Source organism: Carassius carassius, chromosome 24, assembly GCF_963082965.1.
Source record: "Carassius carassius chromosome 24, fCarCar2.1, whole genome shotgun sequence".
NCBI lineage: Eukaryota > Metazoa > Chordata > Actinopteri > Cypriniformes > Cyprinidae > Carassius > Carassius carassius.
The window spans coordinates 10,104,643-10,116,626 of NC_081778.1; the positions used below are offsets into that span (position 1 = coordinate 10,104,643).

At 37.6% G+C, this 11,984-nt stretch overlaps 1 protein-coding gene across 4 annotated transcripts; it reads right to left on the reverse strand.

Annotated features, from left to right (window-relative positions):
- Positions 1 to 1,046: 1,046 nt before the first annotated feature.
- Positions 1,047 to 11,984, reverse strand: LOC132102780 (CCR4-NOT transcription complex subunit 10-like). 4 transcript variants are annotated; one of them, XM_059507419.1, is made up of 19 exons: positions 11,804 to 11,984; positions 11,225 to 11,319; positions 10,946 to 11,107; positions 10,719 to 10,869; positions 10,404 to 10,546; positions 9,625 to 9,711; positions 9,300 to 9,383; positions 9,049 to 9,166; positions 8,647 to 8,796; positions 8,268 to 8,470; positions 7,644 to 7,765; positions 7,172 to 7,351; positions 6,929 to 7,009; positions 4,382 to 4,495; positions 3,829 to 3,959; positions 3,705 to 3,740; positions 2,077 to 2,204; positions 1,873 to 1,948; positions 1,047 to 1,726 (listed from the first exon to the last, which is right to left on the reverse strand). In XM_059507419.1, the coding sequence occupies exons 1-19, from the start codon at positions 11,820 to 11,822 to the stop codon at positions 1,560 to 1,562; spliced, it is 2,247 nt and encodes a 748-aa protein (XP_059363402.1). In that variant the 5' UTR covers positions 11,823 to 11,984; the 3' UTR covers positions 1,047 to 1,559. The 4 variants fall into 4 exon arrangements, with proteins under 4 accessions (XP_059363402.1, XP_059363404.1, XP_059363401.1 ...); XM_059507421.1 differs by having other exon boundaries at positions 2,077 to 2,201; positions 8,268 to 8,473; XM_059507418.1 differs by having other exon boundaries at positions 8,268 to 8,473.

Below are 11,984 nucleotides of genomic sequence, written 5' to 3' on the forward strand. Positions count from 1 at the left end.
ACGTAATAAACACTTTTCTCTCACTTCTGACATCTGTCAGAAAAATTACGGAGAATTTGGATATAAACCAAGAGGAGACTGGTTTTCCTTTGCTAAAGTAAGGAAACTGTGCTTCCTTTGCTCCTATAAAGAAACTCGCGAGACTAGCTTATCTCAGAGGCATGCGCTGCTGAAACACCTTCCTCATATGACTGATAACGGAAGTGAAGGAAAAGTGTTTATTATCTTTAAAATATGGATTTTTTTGTTAGAAAAAACATGGATTCACTACAGAAGGCCTTTATTTATCCCTGGAGTTGTGTGAGGCACATTTTTATAAATTACAATACCATCTTGTAAATAGTTACATTTTCCCATAACATGAGGTTTCAAATGTTGCTGTTTCAGTTTTATTTTGATTAACTGTGCACCCCCATTTTAATTTACCATTTAATTATTAGCTTTTCTATAACATTAAGAAACCCGGGCCTAGGCACCAGTATTTTAGGGCAGCATGGGTTGCCACACCCACAGCTCAGATGCATGCTTCACATTTTTATCATTCATCCGCAGTCGCTCCAAGGGGTTGCCCACCTACAAAATCCCAATTTAACCTTAATGCATGAAAATGCATGGCTATGAATAAAAATGTATGTATGTAAGAAACTAACAGCTGACCTTGGAAATTTGCCTGTAATGGCATGGTTAATGTTTACACAAGATTCCCTAAAAATAGACAAAAACATTTTACAATATTGTAATTATTGTTAATTTTTTGTGGGTTACAGGCCTCTTGGGGAACAATAGCTGCATTTGGCACTAGTGTCAGACGGCTGACAAAAAAAAAAATCCCATAAAGGCTTAAAAAGAGCTCACAAGGCGTCACTGACAGGATGTCAGATCGGTGCAACAATGGCGAGAGATGTGGGTGGAAAGAGAGTGGGTGTGGGGACAGAGAGATTAGCATAAGAAAGACCCAGCATGAGAAAGGTGATGGGCCACCCTCAGGAAAAAGAGACCACACATGAAAGAAAGCCGACATCTGTCCACCCACGCCAGAGACGAGCTTTACAAATCAGGACATTTATTAGAGTTTTATGCAGTAGAGAAGGAATCAAGTTATACAACTGAGATGTTTAAAAACTACATTTTAAAGAGATTGTTGCCACAACTGGTGTCCATGATTTTACGCAAATTAGATCTTAACAGTGACCTTTGGGCCACTGATTTTTGACAACCACATGATCTAGCTCATCACAATATAAGGGCTACATGCAGATTTTCAATCTTATTTTCCAGACATAATTTATTCATAATCTGTATAATTTCATATATGGCAGTATGTCACTGACCGCATAAATGTCACACCACTAATAAGTGTAAATAAAATTTATTTATAATGTCCAAGACCCCAAAACAGAGACATATTTTTAACAGACTGCGACAGACAACCGTTTCTTGCTTGGTTTTTTTTTTGTGTGTGTTTTTTTTTCTCCCCATCCATCCTGAGTTGCTGCAGCCTTATAAATAAAATAAAAAAATGTGTTTGTGCATGTTTTGGGGGGTTTGTGTAAGTGGAATCACTTGCGCAGTACTTGTGTAAAGGAGGAGGGGGTCTGTATAGGCTGTACAGGCTGGGATGACTGGAAGGGAACTGGTTTCTTTCGGAGGTCAGGGGAGGAGGTGGGCTTGACAGACGGGAGGAGCTGGTTCCGTTTGATGATCTGTAGAGCCAGCTGTGTGTTTCCTGCAGAAGAAACAATCACAGTTTTAAACGGTTACTCTGAAGTGACAAATAATTCCAGGTAAGGAAAGGTGACCAGCCACCCTCTGAAAATAAAGCAGCATATCCCAGCAGGCACTGTGTAATTACAATCTCTGTATGTGACTCACCGTTCTGCAGTTCTAAGTAAACGCCCAGTAAAATGGCTTCTGGAGGAATCTCCTTAGTGTTCACCATTGAAGCAGCCTACGTACACAGATATCAGAAACAAATGGTTTGAAGACTGTTAAACATCTAATTCCATTATTGTTATTTTAAGTGTTTAACTACATGGACATTGTCATTTGAAAGCATAACATGAGAGGAGTGTTTACCTGATGGAGGCACTTGCGGGCTTTCTCGTACTCACTCCTCAAGCAATACGCACTGCCCAGGTTGAAGAGCATTGTGGACCGGGCAGAACTTACTGAGCTAGGGTAACATAAAGGCATCTGCTTCCCTGCTACAACACAAACCAAAAGTAAAGAAACAGGTAAAAAATAAGACTACATAAATAAATTGCATTGCTCTACAGTCAAAATTTTGGGTGTTATATTAGACAGCAACTTGTCTTTTGAAAATTATATTTCATTTTACAAAAACATCATTCTTCAATCTTAGAAACATTGCCAAGTTATGGACAACATTAAATGTTTCTGATGCAGAAAAGCTAGTTCATGCATTCATGACCTCTAGACTGGACTATTGTGATGCACTTCTAGGTGGTTGTCCTGCATCTTCAATAAACAAGCTACAGGTAGTCCAAAATGCAGCGGCTAGAGTCCTTACCAGGTCAAGAAAATATGATCATATTACCCCACTTTTACAGTCTCTGCACTGGCTACCTATTAAGTTCCAAAATACTTCTACTTACTTTTTAAGGCCCTAAATGGTTTAGCTCTATCACACTACAACCCATCACGCTCCCTAAGGTCACAAAACTCTGGACTCTTGGTAGATCCTAGGATAGCAAAGTCCACTAAAGGAGGTAGAGCTTTTTCACATTTGGCTCCCAAACTCAGGAATAGCCTTCCTGATAATGTTCGGGGTTCAGATACACTCTCTCAGTTTAAATTTAGATTAAAAACGCATCTCTTTAGCCAAGCACTCACATAATGTATCTGATACCCTGTACTGAGTTACATCTGATCAAATGCACATTAACATTCTTTTGCTTGGGTTGAACACAATCTTTTTGCTTAGTTGAAACAGCAGGTACTCTATTTTTTTTCTATTTCCTTCTATGTTTCTGCAGTGGGGTTAACTTCCTGTGGTAACTAGGAATTACAAAAGCTTCAGTCTGGATCCAGCCCTTACAAAGGACTGAGAAGGACCTGATTTTTATTGTACATTTCTGCTATATGAACATCAACTTGAGATGGTCAACACTGATAAGCTATTACTAAATATAATATAGAAACTCTAATTTCCTGTAAAGTTTCTTTGCAGCGATTTGCATCGTGAAAAGCACTACAAATAAACTTGAACTGAATTTAACATTGTCTGACCGAACTTATCTCTGTTTTAATTGTGGACAATTAATCAGGGCATGTTAATGAGCGTACAAATTTGAATTGAATTTTCTTGGTTTCAAAATGTTTATACTTATTCATGTTAAACAAATAAAATGAACTTAAATTTCAATAACAGTATTTTTATGTTTCTGCACGGTATTTGCAAATATTTACAGAACAGATTTTCCATATACAGAAATAGTAATCGATTTTTTAGAATAACAATGAAAGATTATATGCACAGTTTGTCTTTTCAAGAATTGAATATAAAATATATTATTTATTTTTGATAAAAATCTAAACATCTAAAAAACTAAATCTAAAACCTAAAAATATAAAAATGAACTTTAATTCAGAAATGTGCATACATGTTAATCACATAAGAAGAATAAACCGAATAAATGAATTCATCCATCCATCCAATAAAAATAATAACAACAATAACTTACAGGACTCCACAGGCTCCAGATCTCCTTTATCAGAACCTGTCATTAACAGCACAGAAACATATCAGTAATCGCACATCAGGTCCTTTGATATCTGTATTTTTTGGTTATGTGTGTGTTTCCATACCCTGCTCTTGTTCACTAGAGGAAACACTTAATGAGACATCAGTAACGTTCTCCGGGTTAAGATGTGCAATAGCATCAGAGATTCTGTCCAAAGAGATCAGGGCTTCAGCAGCATATAGGTGACCCAGGAACCTGAGAACATAAGCACCACACAACTCATCAAAAACTGAGCGGAATCCATTATTTAAAGCCACTTCCCAAGTCAAAGATTACAGCTAAACTGACAGCTTTACATTGTGTATTGCCCACTTAGTCTCAGCTTCATCTGTGTCTGGGAAATCTAGCTAAAATAAACCAAATCATTTATAATAAGCATCCCAATCTAGAAATTCCAGGACATTTACAATATAGCATTTGCAATTTAGGTGAAAGCTTGGGTGGATAAAAGGGTGAAAAACACTTTTTTTTCTGTTGTTTTTCCCCAAGGACAAAACATTGCATCACTCAGGATTGGCCATTTTAGGAGGGTAAATATTTGCTTAAATGTTGTGAGTGTTATAAGTGCAGGACCCCAAAAAGATGTAAATCAGCCAGAAGAGGAGCCACAGACTCACTTGAGCGATCCTGACAGCTTTGTCTGATGCAGGAGCTTTTCTGCATGATTCAGAGCCATTAAGTTGTCCCCAAGAGCAAGAGCCACATATGCACTGCAGGCTAGAATTGAGCACCTGTGAAGAGAGAGAGTCCAAAGAAAAGTAAGCGGATGAAACCGTTTTTATCACAAGGACAACATTATTTTATGGATTTAAGGTGATTCTTCACAGGCCTTATTGAGAGGGGAAAAAAAGAGAGAAGCACTTTGTTTTGAATCAGCGTACAGCAGCCATAACAAACCCAACCACAGGAAGTGTGTCAAATGCCCAAATCATTGATAAAAGAGATCAGTGAAATACACTCAGAGGTAGTCAGGGTATTGGTGGTTGTTTTCAAAATCGAATTTAAGACTTTTAATACCCCCCTTTTTTTAACACACAAAAAAATACTTGTATGATTTTTAATTTAAATTTAATTAATACTTGTGTGTCCCATCAGAACAAACTCATACAGTCTCAAAATATTCCATGTGTCTCCTATTCTTTTACTTATCATATTTTCCAGAATGTCACTTTTGTTTTCTTTACATCTGAAATTTGGATTTGTGTTGAATGTCAGAGGTAAGATAAGCTTATTTTAATAAATGTACTCTGTTTGTAAATGTTTTGGTTTATTCACCAATATTTTACATCACTTTTTTAAATGTTATAATAAATTGGCACATAAATACCAGGGACAAAAATGTGTCCAATGACAGGATTGTTTCTGGTGACCAGTCATTCTTCTTCAGCCAGTTAAAAAATAACGTGTCTGTGGAGCTGTGGTGTGTAGTACAAACAACTATGAAAAGCAATCATCTACAAATGGTAATATTTACATGTAATATGTACATGGTAACATTTATAAATCTTGGGTGAACAGGCAGCCCTTTAAAATGAGGACAGTCCCATCTGGTCACCCTAACTATACGCAGTAACATATATATATATATATATATATATATATATATCTGCTGAGTTTTAGGCAATCTTGCTTGCAGAATGAGTCCTGATGAGTTTTATTTTCCATAATAGTCTTTTGTTTGCGATTTGTTCAGCTTTTTAAATTCAATCTTGATGTGAACGGGCCATAACAATTGTGGGGGTGCATATGAACTTACCTATTAAAACTTACTCTCAAAGAAAACTGTTTTGAATATAATCTATGATGATTTTCCTAAATGATAAGCTTTGTTACAAATGCCCCATAAGAGGGTAGGAATGGGTAGAAGAAAAGGGGGAAACAGAACTGCTCAATGCTCTGAGTGGCAGCCTGTGACACAATAGCCTGCAGGATTCCAGGAAGAGCCCTTTGAGTAAATGGTGCTTGGGCTCGTAAAAGTGTCAGTGTATCAGGGTGTCAGTGCAGGGTCAACACAATCCACACAGCACACCCCTTCCCTTCACAGGGAACCCACGTCCGGCCAGCCCTCTGGAGCAGACTGTCCCACTGGATCAAAGATGGGAGGAAGGGGGTCTAATCAATTCCTGAGGCAAATGTAATGCGAGAGCGAATGGTGAGGTGGGTGCATAAAATAAGAGAAGTGTATTGTGGGCTAGCCGGGGAAGGGTTGTTCACAATTATAGAGCATTAAAGGCAAGCCTGAAGCTAAGCTTGTTGCCAGGAGTCTGTGTAGGTTAAAATAATCACCCCCTCCTAAATATGAGTTGAAAACTCATGGTGTAGCTAATCTCCATTAAATTTACCTGAACTTCAGGAGTTCTGCAAAGAAGAGTGGGCAAATATTGCAAAGTCTAGATGTGCAAAGTAAGTAGAGACAGAGACATATCCCAAAAGCCTAAAGGCTAGTTAAAGCAAAAGGTGGTTCAACAAAATACTGACTTTTAAGAACTCAGTGATTGTTTTTTTTATTTTTATTTTTCTGACATGCTGGTGTTATTTCTGTCACTTGAACGTTATAAGTTGCACTGAGTAAATACAGATGGAAAAAACAAACTATGTCTTTCTTCATTTCAGGCTGCAAAGTAACAAAAAGTGATTATATTAAGGGGAGGGGGGTTCTTTTCTATACCAACTGTATATGATAAATATTGTTTATATTACAAAAACATGTTTCTCTTGAGTCAGGCATAATCATTGTTAAAAAAAAGTTTAAGATTTAAAATGGCCCGATGGAGGATTCAACTTTCTAAACAGGCAAGTGCCCCCTTGAGGAAAAAGTGATTTTCATTTGCATAAAACAAGAAAAGAAAATCTGCCAATGGGGTAAGATAAAAAGCTTAATTTAAGGGAAAAGCACATTTATTTTTCTTACCAGTTTTGTAGAGATTAATTCTTGTTTTAAGCATAAACAGCGTTAAATTTGATTTAACATAAGAAATCAAATGTTCCTTGATTTAGGAATGTGTATTTGTACTGGAAAACCGAGTAAGAAAGTGTACTGGACAACAACATCAGCCACACAATTGGCCAAGCCAAATCAAATGTTAAAAGTCATTCAAATCTTCTTCAGGCTAATTGTATGAAATGAGAGAAATGAATTGCAGAAAAGTCTCCTGTGACCTCACCTGAGATTCTCCACCTCCTGCTTTCTCAGGGGTGACGAGGGGGCAGCAGGAATGAACTTGTCTCCCTCTTGAGTCTTCCCACTGTCAGCCAAAGAAAAATTCAAACATCACCAGATTATCAAAGGGTGAAAAGAGTTTATCTGGTAAATTCTTTAATGTGCAAATTCAATCTTCTACGCATTCAATCTAGTTTGGGATCTGTTATTGTCAGCATTGGTGTTGCATGCATGTATGTTCATGTACCTGCAGGCATCGCTGGTCTCGCTGCCGCTTTCTGTGCTGCCTGACTGACTGCAGCTCTTGGAGATGTTGTCAGGTTTGCTATCGTGCTGTTGGTGCTCTGGGAGCAGGAGCAAAGCGTTACGCAGACAGATTGCTGCAAACTCCATACTGGCCACTGGGATAGCTGCTGACTGGCCCTCACTGCACACACAAATGGGTAAATCCATTTTAGCATGCCAAGTGCATCAGAAATACTTTTTACTGAGAATTTTTAATAAGGCTGAATCCTGAAAGGCATGATATGACTCTGTAAGAAATCACTTAATGATTTTAAATGCTACTTCTGTGAAGAAAAGCATCATGATGACATCTTCTGGAGACACTGTGACATTACAATATTTTCAGCAATTTGAAGTCTGCTCCTACCAGGCAGACATCACAGTTACTAACTAGTTAATGTCAAGGCCCATTAGGTTGAATCAATCTTCCTCACCTGTAGATGGTGTTCTGTGTGGACTGTGATGCTAAAACAATCTTGCGATGGTAGCCTTGCCCAACAACAGCCTGCACAATCCCCTTTTTACTGGGTAAACCTTTTGTTTCCTGCTCTGAGCTCTGAAGGAAGCAAAAAAGAATTGTATGTCATAAATTCATGCATCATTCATCATACAGGCATTTTATGGGAACAGGTCTTTAACAATATAAATAAACACTCATTCAAATATTTGGGGTCAGTAAGATTTGAATATGTTTTTGAAAGAACATTACCAAGAAATAAAAAAAGTCTCTTAAGCGCACCAAAGCTGTTTTTATTTGATCAAAAAATAGTTGTGTTGCTTAATATTTATTTATTTATTGTGGAAACCGTGATGTATATATTTGTTTCTTCAGGATTCTTTGATATGATTCTTTAAAATGTTCCTTCCTTACAAATACAAACCATCAAGAAGCATAAAAACAATTCATTTCTTATTTAAAAAAAAAAAATTATAATACTAATCTTACTGACGCCAAACTTCTGAACTGAATGGGGGTTTGAACCTGCTGGAGTACACCAAGTTTTTCCAAAGATCTTTCATCATAACTTTTAAATGCATTTGTGGGTTAATGTCTGTACCCCTTTATTAGCTGTGATGCAGCATTCTGCGAGTCTGAGCCAGAGTCGAGGGTTGGAGTGATACACCTGCACCGCCTCCATCAGACACTCAAACGCTGCCAGCGGTCGGCCGATATGAAGTAACTGAATCCCACAGTTATACAGCAGCTCATAGCGCTTATTAGCTAACAGAGCACACATGGGGATGCCTGTGAACTTCTTAGCTGCTGTGGGGAAAAAAAAGAATTAATTAACAAGCTGCAATATTATCAATTTCTTTAACAGTTTGCAAAAATCTCCATATACATACATGTATATATATAAAATCACACTGAGAAGTGTGGTCTATCACAGAGTCTGTTGTACGATCTGGAATGTAAAAGGTCCTCATTTCACTTACCCTGCCCATTACTGCCATCACCAAGCTGGGTGCATACGTGGTCATTTTCTTGAAGTGCTTTTTTAAAGTAAAAAAGACCCAGATTGTGCTTCCCCATGGCAAAATGGATACAACCAAGATTATTCCAGAACATACACCTCATGCATTCACCTTTAAATGAAAAAATAAAAAATAAAAAAAATAAATCGGAGTACAAATACTCCAGGAAAGAAGACGTTTTGATTAATGAGTAAGGTTGCTTGGTATTACTTCTTGGAACAAAACATTAATTAATTATACTGTGCAATCAATGATTATAGTGTACAATCTCTCAGATAAATCCCCCCCAAAAAAGAAAAGTTTGGAGATTACAATGGGGATATCTTCTTTTTAAACATATTTGCGTGGTTTTCAACTGCGTACCTGTTTTCAAGGGTCCTGGATGCTCTGCGATATTTGAACTGTTGAGGAGTTTCACAGCTTTACGATAATTTCCCCTCAAATACTCAAAATTACTCTTCATGAAGAGTGAGGGCGCAGACTGAAGGGGAAATGTGCAAATACAGTCAGCCAACAAAAGTTATATTACAAATTTATTACATGTGCAGGCAAACCCGAGCAACATTTACAGTACGTATGTAATGTGTGAATCGCTGGGTTGTGAATCTACTCACATTTCCAGATGTGTTCATCACAGATTTGATTTCCCGTTTACAGGCCTTTAGTGACTTCATCTGGATATAGGCTCGCACTTTATACTGCACGCACACATAATTGTTTAAGACAAACTGTTGCTCATGATTATTTGCTGATCAGCATATATTGTAGCATTTTAGATTCAGGGTTAGCTTTCTGAACAGATTCAACATCATTTAGAACTAATTAGCAGTCTAACTCTATCACAAACCTATAATATTTCAAATGATGCTGAATCTTAATGCTGTAAATTGGCACCAAACCCTGAACAAGTTCAACATTCATTACGCTCACAGCTCTCACCTGGTGCATCTTTGATTTAGCTGCCTCGATCATAGCTGTGAACTCTGCTTTCAGAGAAGAAGACTCCTTATTTGCGCTGTTGGTGCTCTGTAAATGACACATGACCCAAAAAATTGTAAACGTCGAGAAAACAAAATATGGAGCAACAACTCTCAATTTATCATCTCACAAAACTGGCATATTAACCCATTCTTTACTTTCTAGGGCATGATCTGATGCCAGATTTGACCATGACCAGACTCTATATCCCTTAACCCTAATCCCTAACTTCCTATCAATAAGTGTCAAATTAGGAGTTTATTGAGGGAAAACTCTTAGTTAATATTGAATAGGGTAGCATCATTTTACCAGCGTTTCCCAGGACAGCTGTAACCGCACTAGTGCTGTTGTGAACAAGAACATTTACACTACATAGAAATTTAGAAACAGAAATAGCAGACTTTGCTTTTCTGTTGAGCATGAGCAGTGCATGACTGTAAAGCGATTTGGGTGTACAGCAATACACAATAAAGCACTATATAAATCCCTCTTTCATTCATTCATTCATTCATACATGAGTGGTGCATTAATATGGGCCGTGAGCAACTCAATGGAAACACATTCATAGAGTGGAATATAGAGGAGAGCATCAAACTGCTCAGTGATGGCGGTTAGAGGGAGAATGTAGCCTAAAAGGTGAGGCACACTTTTATTAACATCTGTAACAACACTTTAAAAATTCTAGTGAGACAGGGACAAAACAATAAAAAAAATATATTGGGAAGAGACATATCTCTCACCTCTCCTTTGCCATTTTTGCTGTTGCCATCCTTCACAGTGAGCTTCTCCAGCACAGCCAACAGGTGCAGGGCCTTCTCTGGCTGGAAGGTGAGCAGGTATAGATCCACCAACAAGAAACAAACGGCCTGAGCAAACTTTTCTTCTAGGACAGAGAAACCCATCAAGCCATGTCACACTACTGCACCAGACCAGTTAAAACACTTAACACTTTTGGTGCTAGTCCAAGTGCAGTTAAAAAATTTTTTTACAGTTTAAACAAAAAAACAATACTTAGTTCAACACTCTACTGTACAAGTATGCATTCTGATACGTACCAAAAGGTTCAAGAAACTGGTAGAGCTTCTCCCCAATGGATATAGCTTCTGAATACTGTCGCATGTGGTAATAAATCACTGCTTGATTGTAGTTGAGAATACTGTTCTCGACATCATCCAAACCATCAATATCGTCCACAGCTGTGTGCATCTGCAAACAATGATCAATCAGCATCAGTACTCTAATGACAAGGCTTATGAGAATGATATAATATGTAATATCAAACCTGATTCTTCAAGGTCATTAACATCTGCTTCAGGGTGCTAGTTGTTGTCTGCCCACTTTTATAAAACTCAGTGATCGCTTTATTCATTGTAATCTTGTAGTCCTCTTTGTTAAGCTCCTGAAGGTTGTCAAGGTGTTTCAGGGACATGTCATAGCTTCCAGCCTAAAGAAGACATCACTTTATAACATCAACAATGACCTCCAGGAACAGCCATAGATACAATCGCCTGCTCAAATTACTATTCGTTTACCTTAAAGGACTATTATTATTATTATTTACCTTAAAAGCCTCAAAAGCATTGGTTGCCATCTCTCTCTCATGATCGGAGATCCCAGGAGATGAAACGCTGTCATGTTTCATGTCACCAGCTTGATCTTGAGAGGGAACAGATGCAGTTAAGTGACAGATGTTTGACTCACATCATGCAGTACCTACTGACAGAAATAACCACCATTTATGAGGGAAAACCATCTACAGATTTAAACTAGTATAACATATAACTTTGACCTTTGTAATGGAACCTAAAATTATAATTTTTTTTTAAATAACGAAAATATGTATACGCTTAAAAGCATTTTTCATAGCATAACAAATTACACAAACATAAATCATAATGTAATACATGTACAGTACAAACAATATTAGGCCGGTTCATTCATTGCAATTAGCTATCTATTTAGGTCTTTTTACTCATTATTAGACAAATTGGAAATGTTTAACCTAATAAGATAAATGTGTACGAATACAATTCTTAAATAAGTATTCGCTCGTAGAAAACCATCTGTTTACAGTCCCGGTAACGCTCAGTAACAGCTTCAGTGTTTAGCAGACTGACTAAGTATCACACACTCCGCTCACCTGAGCCTGTTTCAGCCATCCCTTCAAATGTACGGACGTTAATATTCTTTTACAACAGGTAAAGATGTGAGTTAATTCCACTATTTGAATACACTTTAGAGAAAAGTAGAAGGCGTGTCTCTCCACTACAGATTCAGAGTTCCGCCATGAATATTACCCACAACCGCCGTGCGACTGTTTT

Coding starts and splice junctions, on each gene's coding strand:
- LOC132102780 (XM_059507418.1), bottom strand. Junction 7,352..7,643: donor ACACAGAACACCATCTACAG/GTGAGGAAGATT, acceptor TTGTGTGTGCAG/TGAGGGCCAGTCAGCAGCTA. Junction 1,949..2,076: donor CCCGCAAGTGCCTCCATCAG/GTAAACACTCCT, acceptor CTGTGTACGTAG/GCTGCTTCAATGGTGAACAC.